At 54.2% G+C, this 21,939-nt stretch overlaps 1 protein-coding gene across 9 annotated transcripts in view; it reads left to right on the top strand.

Annotated features, from left to right (window-relative positions):
• Positions 1–3,652: 3,652 nt before the first annotated feature.
• The window catches only part of HSPG2 (heparan sulfate proteoglycan 2), a 117,286-nt gene continuing 98,999 nt past the window's right edge, over positions 3,653–21,939 (top strand). For all 9 annotated transcript variants that reach the window (XM_035308083.3, XM_078330706.1, XM_054258880.2 and 6 more), the window contains exon 1: positions 3,653–3,784. In XM_035308083.3, the coding sequence (XP_035163974.3) occupies positions 3,722–3,784 (63 nt within the window). In that variant the 5' untranslated portion in view covers positions 3,653–3,721. The remainder of the gene's footprint in view (positions 3,785–21,939) is intronic.

Genomic DNA, 21,939 nt, shown 5'->3' with positions numbered 1-21,939 from the left:
AATGTGGTGAAACCCCATCTCTACTAAAAATTCAAAAATTAGCCAGGCATGGTGGCGCAAGCCTGTAATCCCCGCTACTGGGAGGCTGAGGTAGGAGAATTGCTTGAACCCAGAAGGCAGATGTTGCAGTGAGCTGAGATCCTGCCACTGTACTCCAGTCTGGGTAACAGAGTGAGACTCTGTCTCAAAAAAAAAAAAGCACCCATTCTGGGCAGATATAGCCCCACAACAGGGCCTATTACAGTTCCTATTTGCCCACTTGGCTGCACACCCTTGTTCAGTGAACAACTTGCCCAACTGTCCATTGCAGCCCTGAATAAATGAATAAATGAATGAACAAAGGAATGTGATTAAGATGAGTGATAAGCTCTCAGGCAGAGAAAAGATTTGGAGTGGGAGTGGAAGTCAGGAAAAGACGAGTCCTCTTGAATTTGGAGGAGTGGACAGATAAGCCACAAACTCTAGCTGTTGGTTCCAAAACCCCCCAACACCTATTCTCAGAAGCCAGGCTGTTTGGCTGTTCCTGCCTATCCAAGCTCTTGTAGTCTCTCCGTGCCCAAGGAACCTTGTGCAAGACTTGAGTTATTTCTCTCCTCGAGTGCGACCAGCACCCTGAACTCTGCACGTACAGTGAGATTATGGGTGCCTTCAAGGTTTTGCCAAGTCCAGAAGGCCTTGCGCCTGCTCCTCTTCTTCACCATATGAGGAGATAGCCAGACTCTAGACAAAGCAACTTGAGAGCATTTGTTAAAGATATCAAGGACTGCAAACTAAAGCAGACCCAGCCAAATCCTTCAGTGGGAAGGAGAGGATGCAGAATAAATAGGTGGATGACCAGTCCTCCGCTGCTGGAGCCGCCCTGGAAGACTTTCTCTACAGGCCGTATTTTCCTGCTTTCTGTGTGTCGGCTCTGCCCCTTCCAGTCCCTAATCGGCCTTACCATCTCTTTCCTCAACCCCTTTGAGGAAGCAAGACTTATAGCTCTGGGTTAGTCTTGACCAAACATCTACAAAGACTTGCTTGTTTCCCTTTTTTTTCCCTTTGCTCATGAGCAAATCATCCAAGAAGCTAAAGCTCTGGGACTTAAAGGGCCCGAGGTAGGGAACAGACACTGAGGGAGCTCATGAAATGTGATTTGTCACTGATGCTGACAAATCCATGGACAGGCAAGGCCTTGGAAAAATCCTGCCGCTAGGGCTGGCCACCTGCCAGCTCTGAAGTCAGTGAAGTTTTGAAGCCTTTCTCAGCAGACAGGGAGTTTCTGAGCTCAAACATGTACTCTCCCATCAGACTGGAGGTCCCCGGGGTGGATGTGGAGGCCGCTCCTCTATCAGCCCTGAGCTCCCCAAGGGCAGAATCATGTCTCTCTCTTTAGATTGGGAGCACACCAGAAATAGTAATAAGAGAAATGGCACTGGGCACGTTGGCTCACATCTGTAATCCCAGCACTTTGGGAGGCTGAGGCAGGCAGATCATGAGATCAGGAATTCAAGACCAGCCTGGTCAACATATCGATACCCCATCTCTACTAAAAATACAAAAATTAGCTGGGCATGGTGGCGCGTGTCTGTAATCCCAGCTACTCGGGAGGCTGAGGCAGGAGAATTGCCTGAACCCAGGAGGCAGAGGTTGTGGTGAGCCAAGATCGCACCATTGCCCTTGTTACCCATTGCCTGGGTAACAAGAGCAAAACTCTGTCTGGGGGGGAAAAAAAAAGAGAAATGGATACCATTTATTTTGCACTTACCATGTGTCTGAAATGGCTGTTTTTTTAAAAAGAGAAATATATTAATTCATCTCAATTCTCATAACAGCACTGAGAGAAGTCTTAACGTTATTCTGATTTTCTGCGTGGAGAGACTGACCTGGAATTTGAATAACATGCTCATCACTGCAGTGAGGTGACGGAGGCAGGATTCTCCATCAGACTGAGAACAATACACGGACAGGAACGCTCTTCCCTACACCTCTATCAGATTAGGAGTTCACTGAGGGCCAAGATTGGGCGTTCCTCCTCTGTCCACCCCTATCTCCCAGTGTGGAGCAGAGATAGACCTCATTCAGTGCTGTGCCTGGAGCCGGGGTTGGGCCGGAGAGTTGGCCTGACTACTGTGGATGCAGTTGCTGCTCTTTACGATTCTGAACTGGTCCCCCAGGGCAGAGCAACACCCAGTCTTTTGGAGATAGAGCATCTATCTGGGATGGGGGTCAGGATGCCAGGGTTTTCTCAATCCCCCAGGTGCCTGGATGGGAGGCCTCAATGTGTCTGGGAGCCTGCGGGCCCCTATCACAGGGAACACAGCTTCCGGAGCCAGGCCTGGTGCCGCCCGGTGAGCTCGCCATTTCCTTCTGTCCACAGCTTACTCCTGGCTGCAAACCCAGCCGCGAGTCTCTGGAACCTAGCAACTCTCGCAGGAAACAATGGAAACTAGTTTTATTTTCCTCCTCTATCATTACTCAAAAGGTTTTCCTCAAAGCTACACACACACAGTTTTCCCTTTCCATCCCAGCCTGGGGCTGCCCTGGAAATCTCAGGCAGAGGAGGGGAGCTGAGAGTAGGCAGTGGAGAGGGCCCGGGCTTGGTGGTGGCAGCTGCCTGTGGCTGGGTCAGCTGGGTTTGAGACAGATCCTGGGGCTGTGATGTTACCACCCACACGAGCATCTGTGTCCGGGCTTTGGCAGGGTCTGTCTGTGTCTGGGCCTGAGTGTATGAGTTGGTGTGATTCTGGTTCTGGGGCTGTGATTTATGTGACTCAAAATTGGTGCGTGAGTGATTTACATTTAAAACGGCGCAGGTGGGGCGGGCAGCTCAGTAGTACCCAGTGCCCACTGTGGGGCACTGGGATTAGTGGGTTGAGAACAGGCTGGTAAGCGTTAAGCGTGCAGGCGTAGGCCTGGTTGTGAAACGTGCGTGCCTGCGAGGAATCTGTGTGAAAAAGCCTCCTCCAGCTCCGTGACTTATTGGGATGAATATGTGAGTCCGTGTGACATGGGAACAAGCCTGTGAGCGGCTGAGTGTGGTGTGAGGGCTGTCCCCTGCGTCCCTGCTGTAGGTGAGAGTTTGGAAGCGAGTCAGGTGCCTGTGAGCCGGTGAGGATTGTTCGTACCAGCGAGTTGGGTGCAAGAGTGTGAATGTGTGCCCGGAGGGTAGTGCACGAGTGCGTTCGCGCCGGAAAGTTATGATGTGAAGGTACTCTTGGGAGTGGAAGTTGGCGTGCGCGTGTGGCGAGGAGTGGCAGCTGCGTGCTGCGAGTGTGGGAGGGAGACCCTGGGGTCCGAAAAAGCTACACAGTGGAGGCGGCCGTGCTGGGCGCACTGAGAAGCGCAGAGGCCAGGGCGCCTGGCCCGCAAGCCCCACCCCGCGCCCAGGCCCCTGGCCCCCAGCTCCCCGCCCCCCGCCCCGTCCAATCCCACGCTCCAGGCCGGGTTTGACGGGGAGCCGGGTCGGGCCGCGGCCCGTGCGGAGGGGGCTGGGGACCCAGACAAAGGCCCAGTGGGCTGCGCGGCTAGCTGGGGCGAGCGGAGCCCGCGGCCCGGGGGCGGTCTGGGGGCGGGGCCCGGAGCTCCGGGGCGGGGCGGTCCGGGGGCGGGGCGGGGTGGGAGGGGAGGAGACGGGGCGGCGGGGAGCGGGCCGCGCTGTCCCGAAGACTTTGCTAGCCGGCGAGCGGGCGGCTGCGGGCGGCACGGAGTGAGCGAGCCAGAGAGCTGCGCGGGCCGGGCCATGGGGCGGCGGGCGTCAAGCGCGCTGCTGCTGGCGCTGCTGCTGCAGGGACGGCTGCTCGCGGTGAGTGTGCGGGGCAGAGGCTCTGGGGGCGGCTGGGCTGGGGGCGCCCGGGTCCCGCTCGCAGCGCCCGCCAACTTGGCTGGGGCACCCGAGGCTGCGCGGCTGGGACTCGCCCGGGCCGGCGGCGCCCGCCGGGGACCCCGAGACGGCGCCACCCTGCCGCATGGGGTTAATCCGGGGGTGGGGGCACCCGTCGGGATCCTGCGTTGGGCCGGGGGCGGGGCTGGCCCGCATGGGAGGCTGTGGGTCCCTCGGCCACGTTGCCGAGTGCTGGAGTCGCGCTGGGCATGACCCGGCCTACCTTTTCTGGGGACCAGGAGGGGAAACTTTGAGCAGGGTGGGAACTTGGCAGGACGAGGCTAACACGCGCCAACTGGGCAGAAGGGCCACTCGGTGGTGATGGGGACCCTATGAGTCTCGCTAAAACTTTACCACGCCGTCTATCACCTTGGGGAGCTTGGACCCAGGTAAAGCAGAAGCAAAACTTTTGGGACAGAATTGAAGCTTGTGGGGAACACCCATGGGCCTTGGAGTCATACAGCGCAGGAGTTGAATCAGTCCCTGGCCTTCACTGAGTAACTGTGTGACCTCGGGCAAGCTAGTTAACCTCTCGGAGGCCAGCCCCACGTGGGTCAAGGGAACTCCAAATGCACGACCTCAAAATGTATAGCTGCAGGGCGTTGCTGGACTGGGTGGAATGAGCTGCAGAGTGCGTAGACACGGGGACCCGAGTTCCCCAGCTTTCCTCTTCGCAGGGCTCCAAGGGGCAGGGAGAGGCCTTCCCTTGCAGTCTAGTCCCCTACACTGAGCTTAGGTGGGCCCATTTCGAGGAAAAGAGAATTCTAGGGTCAGGAATCCCGAGGCTTAGAAGGCACTTGGCCAGCAGAGGCCCTGAGAACCTGAGTGAACTTGAGGAGGACTGGGCGGGGTCAGTGGGCAGGGAGCTAGTGGCAGATGTGGGTGGGGGCACATCTGGGGAGCCTACCTTGGTGAGCCACAGAGCCACCCTCACCCTCTTTGAGGTGCTCCTAGGCAGTCCCCATGCCTGCCCCCTGTTCTCTGAGCCAAGAGAGGGACTTTATTAACCAGGCTGGTGTTTACCCAGGGACTGCCTGCCTGGCCTCACCTTGCTGGCTTCGTCTCACCTCTCCCCTCCTGAGTCACTCGTCAAACCCCCACCCAGACCTGGCTCCTCACCACTCTTGCCCCACCCACCCAGCACCTCTCCTCCCCCCTCTGGGCAGCCTCCTCTGTCGTCCTCCTGTTTCAGCCTCTCACCCCGAAACATTGAGCAGGACCATCCAGTTGCTCCCTAGTCTTGACCTGAACTTGCACTCCCAGCACTGACTTCTTTTCCCAAGGCACCAGCCTAGCACATGGGATGTCTTCCGAGGCCCAGCAGTCTTTCCTGACCTTCCCCCAACTCTGCCCTCTGATGAGGGGCTCCTCCATGTCCCTGAAGTAGGATGGTGGTGGGTGGAGTTGTTTGCTGTGTGCGTGAGGAATTTCCACAGAAATGGCCAGACTGAGGCAGATCATGGCATTTTGTTCATTCAACAGATACCACTGAGTGACATTCCGTGGCAGTCACCGGGAATAGAGGGGTTCATTCTTTGGGCAGATATTTGCCATGCACCTACTGTGTGCCAGTGAACCTGGCTCGGTGCTAGGGGGTGGGGTGGTGTGACCAGCAAGGACAGGCACTGTCTGTGTTTTCCAGAATTCACAGGCTGGTGGGCTTTGATTTAGACAAATAAACAGGCAGCTCCAATCCTGTGGGATTGGAGAGCCTTCTCAGCAACACCCAGAGGTGGCTGTCCCACCCCAGGCTGCTGGTGATGGGCTGGAAAGAGCTTGGCCCCTCTTTATAAAATTCTTTATAAAAAGTTTTTCATTTTGTAAAGAGGGTGTCTCACTTTGTCGCCCAGGCTGGTCTCAGACTCCTGGCTTCAAGTGATCCTCTCACCTGGGTCTCCCAAAGTGTTGGGATTACAGGGGTGAGCCACCATGCCTGGCCTGCCCATGAAGTCTTACAGACCCAGGTTTGAGTTTCAGGGCTGCTGTTTCTGGCTGCGTGATCTCAGGCAAATTCCTCTCTCTGAGCCTTAGTTTTCACATCTGTAAAATGGGGTTGAGGGGTTTGTTGCAAGTCGGAAATGAGATCAATTCCTAGCCGAGGGTCCCAGCAAGCCTTGGGCCCTTCTTGCCTGCTGCCCTTTCTCTCCTTTGCCCTTCAGTTCATTCTGGAGCCGTGGTGGGTGGGGAAGGGTGGGGCACAGGAGCAGGGTGAGATGGGCCTTAGGGAGCTCAAGACCTCCCAGAAATGAGAGACAGGACTGCAGGAAGCTGGTCTGTGATTAAGTGTGGGTGTAATTTCAGCTGTCGGAGGTGGGAAGGCTTGCTGGAGGAGGGGGCTGGGTCTGGGTGACCTGGCTTGCCTTGGCCCGCTGACCCCTTTGCTTCCTACTGGGGTCTTGGCCCGTTTTTTGGGGCAGCCCTGCAGGGGACAGGCGTCTGGAGGGAGCCTTGGTGGTGATTAAGGTGTTTTCCAAGGCTGAGGAGGGAAGTCGCTGAGATACCTGTTTCCTGCCTCAGCTGGATTTCCTCGCTGGGGAGGCTGCCAGCGGGAACTGGAGGAGCCTCCCCTTCCTGATGGCCCCTCAGCCCTCCCCTCCACACAGCCGGCTGCTCTGTCTCCCGACACTGGCCCACTCATTCCATACCTGCAGCCGGAACAGGATGGGGTTTTGAGTGCCCTGGACATTCCCGGAGGGAAGGAGGATGGGCTGCAGGTCTGTCCACAGGGTGGAGGCTGGAAGGGGCAGAGATGGCCCACCCGTCATCCCTTAGGCTCAGTTCCCTATGTCTGCGGAGTTGTGGCCCCTGCCTGGCTAGGCCCAGGCCTGTTCTCAGGCTGAGTGCAGACAAGTTAGGATCTGTGGGTTTGAGGCCCTGCCCGGGAGATGGTGGAGAGAAGGTGGCCGGAGGTGACTGGGTTCAAGGGCCTGGAAGATGTGTGAGCAAAGTCGAGAGGAAGGAGCTCGTGGGGTGCCAGGCTGGATGATGACAAAGTAATGTGGGTACTTCACACTTACCCAGTACCCGCCGTCTGCAGGAAGCTAAGTTTCTGGGCGAATCCCCGCATTCACCTCTGTTTCCTGCTTACCGCCTCCCCGTGGTGCTCAGAACTAGATCCCAGCCCCTGACTTAATACAGTCTACGAGGCCCTTGATATAGTGTGAGACCTGGCCTCCTGCCACCTGCCCCGTTCAGACTCCTCCAGCTACACCAGTCTTTGCTTCTTTTTCCTTTTTCTATTTTTTTTTTTTTGAGATAGGATCTCATACTGTCACCCAGACTGGAGTGCAGTGGCACAATCACAGCTCACCACAGCCTCAACCTCCCAAGCCTAGGTGATCCTCCCACCTCAGCCCCCTGATTAGCTGGGGCTACAGATGCCCTTCTACGCCTGGCTAATTTTTGCATTTTTTTTTTTTTTTTTTTTTTGTAGAGACAGGGTTTTCCCATGTTCCCCAGGCTTGTCTCAAACTCCTGGGCTCAAGTGATCCACCCCCCTTGGCCTCCCAAAGTGCTAGGACTATGGGCATGAGCCACTGCGCCCATCCTTTTCTTTTCTAATGAATATAAAAATTTAAAAACAAATGGAGATGAGGTCTCATTATATTGCCCAGGCTGGTCCCAAACTCTTTAACTCAAGCTATCATCCCACCTTGGCCTTCCAAAGTGCTAGGATTACAGGCATAGGCCACCTCCCCTGGCCAGGTCTTCGCTTCTTGAGCATGTGAAACACATTCCCACCTTAGGTCTCTGCATCCACTGTTCCTTCTGCCTGGAACACTTGTCCCTGTAATATACATGTGACCCTCTCCCTCTCCTCCTTCAGGTCCTTACTGCTCTGCCTGTAACGGTTGTCTCAGAGTGCCTTATTTTTGTTCTTGTCATCGTCTGACCTGTATTTGTTTGTATTTGTTTATGTGTTTATTTGCCCCCTCCTGCCCCGTTTAAGTTCCACAAGAGCGGGCCCTCATCTGCTTTGTTCACTGCTATATCTTCAGCGCCTGATAGGTAGTAAGTGCTTAGTGAATATATTCGTTGAATGTTTTAAACTATAGCTACTAACCTGATCCCCATTCTCTAAGCAGAGGACATTGAGGCACTGAGAGGTTATGTAACTTGCCCAGTGACTTACATGTCCACACACTCAGAGATGCTAGGAGCCAAGGTTTGAATCTAGACAAAGCTCTTCTAATCACTCCACCTACTTACTATCCCATGTGCTTGTAGCGGACAGTCAGGAGATACTGCTAAAACTTGCCACTGATGTTGCTTAAGAACTTTGGCCAGGCGCGGTGGCTCACGCCTGTAATCCCAGCACTTTGGGAGGCCGAGGTGGGCGGATCACGAGGTCAAGAGATCTAGACCATCCTGGCTATGGTGAAACCCCGTCTCTACTAAAAATACAAAAAATAGCCGGGCATGGTAGCACGCGCCTGTGGTCCCAGCTACTCGGGAGGCTGAGGCGGAAGAATCGCTTGAACCCAGGCAGAGTTGCAGTGAGCCGAGATTGCGCCACTGCACTCCAGCCTGGTGACAGAGTAAGACTCCATCTCAAAAAAAAAAAAAAAAAAAACAACTCTGCTCCCAAGGAGTACAGGGGCTCCCTCAGGCAAGGACTATTAGGGATTGGCTGCGGGGACAGAGGCTCTTAGGTTGGGTGTGTCTTAACGTGTGTGGGGTCTCCTGGGGACGCTGGTGCCTGGGGGAAGCCTAGGAACTAAACTCTGGGGTGGTCATTTTAGGTTTGTTAAATCATTAACATTCTCATCAGGTATTCCCTGGGACTCTGCAGTTGACTTCATACAGGGGCTTTAAGGCCTGAGTGGGCCTGGGTGGCCCTGCCCAGTGTGGGAGGTCAGGGCCCCGCCCCTGCCATGCTGCTGGTGGGGGAAGAGGAAGAACACCCTCTTAGTTGCCCTGCATGGAGCCTGCACTGGTTTTTCTGGCTGTCCCCTGGGGGCTTACAATTTAGGGTGAGTCTGCAGAGCTTCAAGTTCTGCCTAGCCTTGGGGTGACAGTCTCAGGAAGGAGAGTGGGAGGGCCTGCCCAGGCTATGGAAAGATCTGGAGCAATGATTCAGAGGCTACTTGGAGGCCAGACGGGTGGGCTCTGCACCCTCGAACCACTTGGGGTTCCCAGCCCTGGCCTGTTGCCCCCCCACTGCTCCTCCCAATCCAGTCCCAGCTGTGAGGGGTTAGGCTGGAGGAGGAGGTGAATATGACCTGGTTCCCCAGCAGCTTCCCGAGGATCTGCTGGGCCCACCTCTCCCCGTCCCAGCGTCTACCCTGGTCTTCCCCTCCTCTCACTTCTGCTCCTGCCAAGAAGAGGGAGGCTGTGCCGAGGGTCCCGGCCCTGCTGGAATGTTGCCTTGGCCTGGGCCTTGTCCTCTTTGGCCCTGCCACCCCCTCCTGCTCCCAGGGCCAGCTGCCCCAGCGTCCAGAGCTGGCTGACTGAAACCCAGAAGTATGTGTGGAACTCACTTCGCGGGGAGCCGCCGGCCTCACTGCCCAGCCTGGTGGCGTCAGGGCAGTGTCAATAGCAGCCTTGAGAGGGGAGTGGCTCGGGGCTGCTGGGGGTGGCTGGGGCGGGGTGCCATCGTGAAAGCCCTGAGAACAAGGTGGCTCTTTGAGACGTGGGAATGTGGGGCCTTTGAGTCTCAGTTGCCCCCAGAACCACCGTCCCTGCCCTTCTGTGATGCTCATCTGTGCCAGGCCTGCAGGGACCTCAGAGCATCCCGGGGGCATCTTTGGCATCCTGAGATAGCCTTACGACCAGCTCCTAGCTCCTGACCAGAGCCCATTCCCTGAGCCATGGAGGAGGGTGTCCTGTTGCTCTGGGTTTTAGGGGAGTATCTGGTGCCCAAAGGCTTGCAGAGTGTACTGAATGAATGAATGAATGAATGATGTTTGTGATTAAGCATTTGTTAAAATTCATTTCACAATACCTGTGGAGCATCTTCAATGTATCTGACTCTGTTCTAGATTTTTTTTTGAGATGAAGTCTCACTCCGTTGCCCAGGCTGGAGTGCAGTGGTATGATATTACCTCACTGCAACCTTCGCCTTCCGGGTTCAAGCAGTTCTGCCTCAGCCTCTCAAGTAGCTGGGATTACAAGCATGCACCCCCATGTCTGGCTACTTTTTGTATTTTTATTAGAGTCAGGATTTTACCATGTTGGCCAGGCTGGTCTTGAACTCCTCACCTCAAGCCATCCACCCGCCTTGGCCTCCCAAAGCGCTGGGATTACAGACATAAGCCACCACACCCAGCCTGTTCTAGATCTTGAGGTTATCGCAGAGAACAAAAATGGCAGATTCCTTCCTCACGTCGCTTGCATTATAGCTAGTGCAGGAAGACAGACAACAAATAAAATGCATCAGGTGGTGAAAAGTGCTCAGAAGAAAAAATAAAGCAGGGAAGAGGCAGTGAGTGATGAGGCGGCATAGGGTGGGTGGTCAGGAAATGCCTCTGATAAGATAAGTTTGAACTGAAGGAGACCTGAAGGAAGGGAGCTGGTGAGCGCCGCAGATTATCAATGGAAAGGGCATTCCAGGCAGAGGGCACAGCATGTGCAGAGGCCCAGAGGTGGGAGTGTGAGCTTGGCCCATCTGTGGAAAAGCAGGGAGGCCCGTGGGCTGGGGCAGCATCAGTGAAGGGGGAGCGTGGCGGATGCAGCAGGGCAGGGGGGTGGCAGAGGGTGATTGGCAGAGCCTTGGCTGTGGGAAGGACCTTGGATTTGCATCTGAGTGAATTGAGAAGTCATTGAAGGGGCCTGGTGTTCCATAGGATTGCTCCGGCTGCCGTGTGGGGAGGAGAACGGGGAGGGTCTGGGACAAAGGCAAGGAGGCTGTGACCCAGGACAGACAATGAGAGCTTGAGCCAGGATGACGGAGGTGGGCAATGGTTGAATCCCCTGTACATTTTGAAGATGGGCCGCCGGGATTTGCTGGTGGGTTGGATCTGGATGGGGCAAAAAGAGAGGAGTCCGGGAGGCCTCCACAGTCTTTGGCTTCAGCAGCCCAAAGGATGGAGCTGCCGCTACCTGAGATGGGAAACTCCAGGAGGAGCAGGCTTAGGAGGAAGATCAACAATGGCAGGAGGTGGAGTCCAGAATTATCGAAACAGTTTATCTATTTGTGTCTTCTCTTATGATCTCTTGTTTGGACAGTAAAAATCCTTAAAAAAAGAAAAGCAGGGTAGGGGAGGCAGGTGGGCCAGGAGTGGTGGTTTACGCCTGTAATCCCAACATTTTGGGAGACCAAGGTGGGAGGATCACTTGAGCCCAGGAGGCAGAGGCTGCAATGAGCCATGAACTCCAGCCTGGGTGACAGAGACACTGTCTCTTAAAAGAAAAAAAGAATGGCAAGTGATGGAGGGGACAGCATGGGTGGGGGTTGGACTCGCACACATGCCTGGCCATCATCCTCCTACCCATCTCCAGCCAGAAGGTCCCCTATCCCCACCCAAGCTGGGGCCTCTGCATTGGCTTGTGGTATAGGTGGAGGGGATCTTGCTGAGTGTTCATTTGTGGAGTTGCAGACTCTGCCTTAGAACCCCACAGCTGGAGCTCGTGGCTTACAGATTTATTCTTACCCCCTCATCTAGAGTGTTAGCTTCTTGAGGGCAGGGACTTGGCTTTGTTCATTGCTGTTTGCCTAGTGCTAGGCAGATAGAAGGCAAACACATTAAAAATTCAAGTGAATAAAGGCCAGATGTGGTGGCTCACACCTGTAATCTCAGCACTTTGGGAGGCGAATCACTTGAGGTCAGGTGTTCGAGACCACCCTGGCCAATTTGGTGAAACCTCATCTCTACTAAAAATACAAAAAAGTTAGCTGTGCATGGTGGTATGTGCCTGTAGTCCCAGCTACTCGGGAGGCTGAGGCAGGAGAATCTCTTGAACTTGGGAAGAGGAGGTTGCAGTGAGCCAAGATGCGAAATTGCACTCCAGCCTGGGCGTCACAGTGAGACTCTGTCTCAAAACAAACAAAAAAACCCAACCAAACACACAAAAAAATCAAGTGAATAAATTAATAGCCTTGAGGAAGCCAGCAGGTCAAGAAAGCCCAGGCTCCTTGCTGAGATTGGAAAGGGGCGTGCTCTGGCCCCTGCACTTGGGAGCTGGCTGCCCAGCCATGCTCTCTGCAGGGGCCCAGAAGATGTGGACAAGCCAGGATGTCCACTCTGCCCTCTTTCACTTGTTTGTGTCCTCACTAGTCTCGGAGCCCCTTTTCCCTGGACACTGTGGTCAAGGGAAAGATGTGGGCTTAAAAGGCCCTGCCTTCAAGTCTTGCTCTGCCCTGACTGGCTCTGTGACCTTGGGCAAGTTGCTTTACCTCTCTGAGCCTCAGTCTACTGTGAAATGGGGTGGTCTGCTTCCTGATGGTTATGAAGTGACCTGATGGTTATGACGTGCTGGGTGCACCTCGCTCAGTGCCTGAAATGCGGCAGGTGTTTGACAGCCCGTGATTGCGCTAAGTTTTGTTCCTGCTAAACACAAGGCCTGTGGAGTATCTGACACAGGGTTCCCAGGACCCAGCCGGGCACGTCTTCTCTATAACCCAGGCCCTGTCCTGGGCTTGTTGACTGAATGGCTGTGTAAGGGGATTGTCCATTCCCTCGGCCTCTTTTGCAGTCTCACAGCTCGGGGTCTAACTGCCTCGGATCTGTCACGGCCCCTCCTTCCCCTGCTGAGGCCGCAGCTGTAGGACAGAGTCCACCCTTCCACCCTGATTGCTCCTTCCTGGACTGGGAGAAGGAGGGGGCACACCCCAGGGTGTGGCTTGGGAAAGGCTTGAGGCTGTGGACGCCTTGTCCCCTTCCCAGATGTGTGCAGTTGGTGGGCTCTGAGCAACAGGAGGTGTGGCCAAGTGGCTCCCACGGGCATAGAAAGGAAGTTCATGCATCTTGAGGGTAGCAGCAGCAGGGAGGGGGCGTCCTGGGACCCCATCCTAGCCCCATCCCTGCTCTGGTCTACCCTGGAGGAGGCAGGACCTTGTCCAGGGGGCTCTGGGCAAACTGTAGCTGGTCCTCACTTGGTGGGGTGTGGGGCTCACAGCTCTGAATCTGGCACCCGTGGGCTCAGAGAAACAGCAGGACTCAGGAGAGAGACACACGCCAGCCTGGCAGTCTCACCCCACCCCACCCTATGCTGTGGGCTTGGGCTGTTGGGTAGAGATGTCCCCTCCCCACCAGCCGGGTCACACCTTGGTGTTTTTTTCACATTTGGCCTCTTTCCCCATCTTTCTCCCATCCAAGTCGGTGGGAAAGGGGAGGCCTAGCCGGGGACTGAGCCTGGGGAGGACTTCAGAGGTGGCCTCGGGTGACCCCACAGATGCTTCTCGGGTGGGGCTGGGATTCCCAGCTGCCTCTGGCCCCTTCCCAGCCCACCTCCGGGTCCCTGTCCCCACCTCCCCCTTCCCTGTGCCTGAGCCTGGCTCTCCCCCAGGAAGCCGGCTCCGGCCCCCACCTCCTGGTCCTGGCCTCCCCTCTAACTAACCCCAGCTGACTCACCCTCTCCTTGTTTGGCGTTTCCAATTTTCAAATAGTTGGGAACTGGGATCATACCTCATCTTGGATCCCTCACTGGGCTGGATGGATTGAAATTCTGGCCACATAAGTCCCAGCCCCAGTGGCCTCTACTCTATCACTTTCCGTTTTTTTTTTTTGAGACCGAGTCTCACTCTGTCACCCAGGCTGGAGTATAGTGGCTCGATCTTAGCTCACTGCAACCTCTGCCTCCTGAATTTAAGTGATTCTCCTGCCTTAGCCTCCTGAGTAGCTGGGATTGTGGATTACAAGCATGCATTACCACACCTGGCTAATTTTTGTATTTTTAGTAGAGACGATGTTTCAGGATGTTGGCCAGGCTGATGTCGAACTTCTGACCTCAGGTTATCCACCGGCCTTAGCCTCCCAAAGTGCTGGGATTACAGGTGTGAGCCACCCTACCCGGCAGCCTCTATCACTTTTACAGCTCTTCTTCTTCTGCCTTTTGCCTTCCTATGACCCTCAGGCCAGAGGAACATAAACCCAGGAGTTTCCTGGGGACAGATCAGTCTCTTCCCTGTCCTGGGAACTGCAGGTTCTCTTCCCCAGTGACCTCAGTCACATAGGTCACCGGCCAATGTTCCCTGAGTGCTGATACCTTCTCATTAAACCCGCCACCCTCTTTAGAGCCAAGCCTCCCACTGGGCTCTTGCCAGGCATTATCTTATAGAATCCTCGCAGCAGTCTTTTGAAGTTGGCATTATCTCCATTTTGCAGAGCAGGAAACTGAGGCATCAAGAGGGGGAGTGAGGGGGCCAGACTCACACTTGTAATCCCAGCATTTTGGGAAGCTGAGGCAGGCAGATCACCAGAGGTCGGGAGTTCGAGACCAGCCTGACCAACATGGAGAAACACCATCTCTACTAAAAATACAAAATTAGCCGGGCTTGGAGATGCATGCCTGTAATCCCAGCTACTCAGGAGGCTGAGACAGGAGAATTGCTTGAACCTGGGAGGTGGAGGTTGCTGTGAGCCCAGATCGTGCCACTGCACTCCAGCCTGGGCAAAAAGAGTGAAAAAAATAAAAATACAAAAATTAGCCAGGTGTGGTGGCTCATGCTAGTAGTCCCAGCTTCATGGGAAGCTGAGGCAGGAGAATTGTTTGAACTCCAGAGGCAGAGGTTGCCATGAGCCGAGATTGCACCACTGCATTCCAGCCTGGGCAACAGAAAGAGGGTATTAAAAAAAAAAAAAAAAAAAAAAAAAAAAGTCGGGGGGGAAATGGAAGAGACTCTGTCTCAAAATTTTTTAAAAAAATTTAAAAAAAAAAATAAGGGGAATGGAAGAGACTCTGTCTCAAAAAAAAAAAAAAAAAAAATCAGGGGGAATGGCTGGCCCATGATCCATCCAGTCCATGCCACACGTGGGGAATGGAGCCCAGGTTGTCAGACTCCCAAGTCTTCATTGTTTTCCGCAGTGGGTCCAGCCTGTTGTGTCGAGAGAGGCAGTCTGGGAGGGCTGTGGAGAAAGTGGGTCCAGGCCAGCCTTGGCAAAGGGCTACAGGAGGCTGCATGTCTGCCACATGGGCTTCGCCAGTTCCTGTTTCACAGACTTGGGTGCCTTTTGCCCTTTCACTTCCATTTCAACCCAGTGATAATGTTCCCCAGAGAGATGGATCTGGCCTCCCCGTGATTGAGACCCCTGGGAACCCTGATTCTTTAGGTCCCAAGCTCCCTGTGGGGCCTGGAGGTTTTGCCCTGTTGGGAGCTTAGTGAGTTTTGCTGAGCGGGGCCAGCTCTGAGCCAGCACTGTGTCCGCCTCATAGAGGGGGCTTGAGTGAAATATAAGGCAGAGAAGCACATGGCTCAGCTGCGAGGTGGTATCTACACCCAGGTCCTGTGTTGTGTCATTTCAATGGCCCTGTGCAGTGGAAGCTTCAGGAATCCTTCCCTCCGTCCTCTCATTTGTTCACATGTTCATCTAGCGCTGCCTGAGGACCTGCTGTGTGCCTGACATTGCACTGGCTGTTTTATCTGCAGTATCAATCCTCCTGTGCAGTTGGGGTTATGCCTTTAGTTCCCAGATGAGTAGCTCAGAGAGCAGGGAATAGCCAGGCGCAGAGGAAGGTGGAAGCTGCCTTCAGCATGACTAGACCTCCTGGAAGAAATGGGAGGCATGGTCCCTACTCTGCGGGTGCCTTGATCTTGTCGGAGAGGCAGGACTCATAAGCCGTAAATGCCCAGCACAATTCAAAGTCCAGACAATAGCAGGGTGTCAGCGGAAGGAAAAGATTGATTGGGCATGAGTTGTCTGCAGAGACTTTCTAGAGGAAATAGGGCTTGAAGAACAAGGGTGATTTGGCTGGTAGAGGAGGAAAGCATTGTGGCAGGGGTCCAGGAGTTGTCCCCATTGTCCCTGGACTTGAATTGTCCACATTGTTGTCACATTTGGAAGAGGAGGAAGACGCTGGGCCTGCTGCTAGAGTCGTTAATGTTAGGAAAGAATAAGAGGAAGTCCCCAAGATAGCTGAGGTGACATCCATTGCTGGTCAGACCAGGGAGTCAAGAGGTTAAGGCCTGGGCCTCCGCCTGGTCACCAGCCAACTATCCTCCCTCCTCCCTGGCCTCAGTTTTCCTACTCACAAAATGGGCTCTTTTCTTGCTTGTTGGCCACCTTCCAAGTCAGAAGAAAGAGACCCTGAGTTTTTAGAGAAAACTGCTCACTACCCCCAAGAGTTGGTGGCGTTCCGTTCTCTGGGGCCTGGAGTGCGAGGTGCCTTGAGGAGCCTACCACATTACCCATCCCATAGCTTCCTTCACGGACGCCACCAGCTCCCAAATGCCCGGCTCTGAGCTGGGGAAACAGATGAAGGCGATCACCTGTGCCCTAGACCTTTAAGCCTGTCCTGTCGTCTCGTGTAGCCCCAGAATCACTCCTGCAGTGGTCTGTCCGTGTCAGTTCACCTCTGCGCCTCTTGGGTACCTGCTGCTGAGCCAACATCCAGGGGTGTCCATTGTAAATGTCTGCTTAACAAGTGGGCACTAGACTGGGAGTTGCAAGATTCCTCAGCTCTCGTGTGATCTCAAGACATTGAAATTCTCTGAGCTGAATTTTCCCCAGAAACAAAATGGACCATTCATTCATTTGGCAAACATTCACAGAGTGACAGCGGTATGCAAGGCCTTGTGTTGGATCCAGACAGCAGCTTATGGCTTGTGGTCTGATAGGGGAGAGAGGCGGAGTGGTGGGCCCACTGGTAAAGGAGTAGGGAGAAGGAGGCTGCATTCAAGGAAGAGACTCGAGGGCTATAGAGGGATCTCAGGGCCCACCAGACCTCTGGGAGATCTCTTGAGTCTTTGTGATTTTGTCTCAGCACCCATTTGTGAGTGTGTTTCCCTTGCAGTGAGCCTGTGGGAGGAGAGGACCTGGGAGCCAGCTCCCCTGGGCAAGGGCAGAGGGAGGGCTCACAGCAGCTGGAGAGAAGAGATAAAATCTAAAATCCTGAGCCTCAGTTGAGCTCATGGATGTGCAAAATAGTGAGGGCTATTTATGTTGAGTCTGCTTCTTTTCATTTAGGAAAAATGGAAGCTGCCCACAGAACCCAGGTTTGGGGTTCCCTGGCATTGAGTGTGTTAAAAGAGCCCTGGGGTGCCTGCTTTTCACTTTCCCCCCCTCTTTTTCCTCTCCCCCCCTCTTTTTCCTCTCCCCACATCCTGGGGTGGAGGTGGGGGCATGACGGGGGAAACAGATCAGCTCAAGCCTGGATTCGACTTGAGGAAATGGGAGGAAATGGTTAAGTCGGCCTGCCTTCTCACCTCCCTGGTAGGGGTCGAGGAGGGAGGACTGGGATGGCGGGGGCAGGAATGTGTGATAAGATCAAAGCTTTCAGCCGGCCTGGGCCCCACCTCTGGTTTCACCTGAGCAATTGAAGGGAATTCTCTAGCCGGAGGACTGTGGCCTCTAGGCAGGGGGTTTTAGGCAGGGCCACCTTCCTCCAGGGGCCCCACGTCATGCTGGCTTCAGGTGCTTTCCCCTTTCCCCGAAGCCTTCCCCTCGCCTCCCAGAAGACCCACCTGTGCCCTGACAGGTAGTAGAAGCCCCAGGGGCCACCTTTACTTGGTACTTCAAATTTGCGGGGGCAGTGCACCTTCTCCAGCAACAGGCCTCTCCTGCCCCTCCACAGCCTTCTCATAGTTGGGGTTTCTAAACCCAAAACCCTTGGTTTTAGGAAGACCAGGAGGACCCCAGCTAAGGACCTGAAAGGCTTCACACAGCCCAGAGAAGAGCCCAGCCTCCTTGCTGTGGCTGTTAACTTCCATCCATCAATTCTGCACCATTTGATTCTGCGAGTTGTACTTTGGGACAGTGGCATGGGCGGGAGGCACAGCCCCAAGGACTGTCCTAGCTTCATCACTTATTGCTGTGTGACCCTGGGCTGGTGGGTTCACCTCTCTGAGCCTCCTCTGTCAGGTGGGAATGGCAAGTCTGACTTCGAATGGTTTATGGTGAAGATTAGGGAACATATAACTAGCCTACAGCTGGAATAGGCAGTTGATAACAGGAACTGTTATTTTGTGATTTTACTTTTCCCCCTTCGAGAGGGCCCCTGGTACTTGGTCCTAGGTAAACCTCTGGGTCTCGGTTCTGGGTCCTAGGGAAACCTCTGAGTCTCAGTTCTGGGTCCTAGGGAAACCTCTGGGTCTCGGTTCTGGGTCCTAGGGAAACCTCTGGGTCTCAGTTCTGTTTTGTCATCGCCCTACAACCCCATCTGCCACCCTACCCCCGCTTTGGGAAGGCCCTGGGTCCCAGAGTCCATCCATCCTCTCCTCCAACACTCTTTTCTTAAAGGGTCATCATAATATTGGCAGGGGAGCAAGGTGGGAAGGGGTGTGAGTGAAGGGGCGAAGGCTCTGGAGAGGCCCTCAGGGGCCTTCCCTAGGGCTAGCAGGTTGAGTCTTCCTGGACAGCCGTGGCCCAAGCTTCTCCTCTCCACTACCAGAGGCCTCACCAGCCCAGGTGGGCTGCAGAAGTGGCACCAGGAGGTGCTCAGTGGGGAGGAGCGGACCCTGGGGGTGCCACAGCCTGGCTCCTGCCTGCTCTCCAGTCTGGCTCTGCCCTGGTTAATGATTACTCTGGGTGAGCAGGAGAGCAGAGGAGGGGGCCACCTCCTAGCCCCTTCACCACTGGTTGCACCTGAGGTATGTCAGCAGGCTGGTGTTCCCTGCTTCAATGTGGCAGCCTGGTCTGGGTACATGGGGCAGGGAAGCAGGGGCTTGGAGTCACATATTGACAGGCAGCTTGTGCACCTGGGGTCCTGGGGACAGTCTTAGGGCCACAGGATCTAGGTGCCATGTGAACTCTGGTTTAATAACAGGCCCAGTTTGGTGGCAGCTGTATGGGCAGAACCCTGTAATAATACACAAGGCAAGCAAGCCCCTCCTAGCTCAGAAAACCCTGCTCCTCCTCTCCCAGGCTCAGACCCTGCAGAGGAGTCCTGGTGTGATGATGAGGGCTTTGGAGCAGCTGGGCTTGGCTTCCAACCCCCAAGTCTGCCTGCTCTGGGCTATATGACCTTGGGCAAGTCCCTTTACCTCTCTGAGTGGCTGCTTCCTTATCTGAATGAAGGGAATGCTAATCTCCACTTTGTGATGTCAGGGAGCCACTGGGAGGGAGGTATTTAGTTCAGTTAATACTTGGGGAATGGCAGCAATTGTTACATTACCCTTAGAGTGTTTGTAATTAGGAGAAAGGGGAGATGGAATCTTTGTCTTGGATAACCAGGGTGACAATGGCCGTTGGGGATGAGCTGGAAGATCCAGGAACATGATTGAAGAGGGCATTTGGGAAGAGATGGAAGAAGGAAGAGAACAGGGGCTTAGTGGGGCTCTTGGGCACCCTAGGTCCACCTCAGACCTCTCAGCCTGGATTCCTCCCTGGGCTGGGTGCTGGGGCTGGGTGCTGAGGCTGGTGAAGGCCAAGAGTGGGGGAGGAGGGAAAACGGTTTTATTTTGATAACATTAGGGCATTTTCCCCTCCTGGCAGCTGCTATTTTGAGAGCCCTGGAGAGCAGGGGCTATGGTTAAATTAGGTAATGTTGCTCCGGCAGGAATGTGTGAAGCAGTCGGGCTGAGGCTGCAGAGAGAGGGCAGTCAGTTCTCTCCATATAAAATTAAACTACAGCTTAGAAAAGAGCAGCTTGGGCCACTTTATAAGGTGATGGGGGGAGTCACTGGAAGCTGCTGCTAGGGGAGTGAAAGTGATGGCCCAAGGCCTCTTTTTAGGGAGTCTGGGCCTGTGCCCAGAGGCCTGGCTGACTCAGCAAGGAGCCGGTGGCTGGCCTGAGGGGCAGGGCTGCCGTGTCTTCAGCTCCATACCCCTGGCTGCTGCTCAAGGCAGGTGGGGTTTAGAGTGGTGTGATGCATGGAAAGGATGGCTTGGCAGACTTAGCCTTGAATCCTACCGATGCCTCTTTCTAGCCTTCCGTGCTTGGCCAAACCCCTCAACCTCACTGGACCTCAGTAATATCAGCAGTGGAAAACAGTTCCAGCCGGGTGCAGTGACTCACGCCTGTGATCCCAGCTCTTTGGGAGGCCAAGGCAGGCGGACCACTGAGACCAGGAGTTCGAGAGGCCAAGACAGTGAAATCTCATCTCTACTAAAAATATGAAAATTAGCTGGGTGTGGTAGTGCATGCCTGTAATCTCAGCTACTTGGGAGGCTGAGGCAGCAGAATCGCTTGAACCCGGCAGGCGGAGGTTGCAATAAGCCAAGATTGCACCACTGCACTCCAGCCTGGACAACAGAGCAAGACTCTGTCTCAAAAAATAAAAAATCAGTTCCAGTCCCTTAGGAGGTTTCTTATAGATCAAATCACAAGAAACAAAGGCGTAGTTGGCTTTTACGGAGGGCTTACTGTGTGCAGTGATCCCTTTATGTCCTTATAACTGCAAGGGTGGTTCATGTGCTAGCAGCCCAGGCCTCACCTGGGAGCTTGTCAGAAATGCAGAGTCTCGGGCCCCCCTTGGACCTAATAACTCAGAATCTGCATGCCGACAAGATCCCCAAATGATTCATGTGCTCATCAAAGTTGGAGAGGTACTGCTTTACATCTGCTGTCTCATTTCATCCTGAAAACCACCCCTGGAGAGATGACCACCATAGATAACTCCATCAATGCTCATACCCTTCCCAGATTCTTCCCTTCTTCCTTTTTTTGGTCCAGGTTGGGGTTCAGGGATTCAGGGAGGAATAGGATGTCAAAATCCCTGGGAGGAGTGGAGAAAGTTGCAAGTATTACCTGCCTTTGAGACTCTTCTTTTTGAGACAGGGTCTTGCTGCACCATCCAGGCTGGAATGCAGTGGCATAAACTTGGCTCACTGCAACCTCCACCTCCTGAATTCAAGCAGTTCTCCACCTCAGCCTTCCAGGTAGCTGGGATCTCAGGCACCTGCCACCAGGCCTAGCTAATTTTTTTGTATTTTTAGTAGAGACAGGGTTTCACCGTGTTGGCCAGGCTTGTCTGAAACTCCCGACCTCAGGTGATCTGTCCGCCTTGGCCTCTCAAAGTGCTGGGATTACAGGTGTGAGCCACCACGCCTGGCCTCTTTGAGACTTAATCAGATTTTCTTGTCTCCATTCACCTGCAGGCTTGGCACAGCCGGACAAAGGTCATTTCCCCAAAATAATTCTATACCGCCTGTCTCTGGGGAAAGATGGGGGCAGGAAAGAGGTTCTCTACTGACGTGGCCTGTGGGGCAGGTAGCAGCCTATAGATCAGAGGAGAGGAGCCCAGTGGGGACAAGAGTCAGAGAGGGGCTGCCCTGGGCTTAGTTAGGATCCCCCCCACCTATCACTGGTACATCTGGGACTAAGACGGTCTAGCAGCAAATATCTAAAGAACACTGATTATGTGTCCAGCCCTGGGGAAGTATCTTAAATTTCTCCAAATTCTATAGACACTTTTTTTTTTTTTTTTAAGACAGGGTTTCACCATGTTGGCCAGGCTGGTCTTGAACTCCTGACCTCAGGTGATCCGCCTGCCTCGGCCTCCCAAAGTGCTGAGATGACAGGTGTGAGCCACGACACCCAGCCAATTCTGTAGACCCTTTATTATTCAGAAAAAACCCTCCACAACTGTTAATACAGTGTATTTAGTCCTCAGCATGCGCCACACACTATACTGAGCACATGAATTGCATTAGCTCTTTTATCTATTAATTTCACCCTCACTTTCTTCCTCTATAAGATGAGGATAGTAGTAATAATAATACCTATCTTGTGGGGCAGTTATGAGGATAACTTGATATTTGTCAAGTGTCTGACACATAGTGTTAAATAAGTATAATAAGTACAAGCCGGGTGTGGTGGCTCACGCCTATAATCCCAGCACTTTGGAAGGCCTGGATCACCTGAGGTCAGGAGTTCAAGACCAGCCTGGGCAACATGGTGAAATCCTGTCTCTACTAAAAATACAAAATTGGCCGGGTGTGGTGACACATGCCTGTAATCCCAGCTACTCAGGAGGCTGAGGCAGGAGAATCACTTGGGACTCGGGAGGTGGAGGTTGCCGTGAGCCAAAATCACGCCAT

This window comes from Callithrix jacchus, chromosome 7, assembly GCF_049354715.1.
Source record: "Callithrix jacchus isolate 240 chromosome 7, calJac240_pri, whole genome shotgun sequence".
Taxonomy (NCBI): domain Eukaryota; kingdom Metazoa; phylum Chordata; class Mammalia; order Primates; family Cebidae; genus Callithrix; species Callithrix jacchus.
This window is presented reverse-complemented; position numbering and strand designations above follow the sequence as displayed.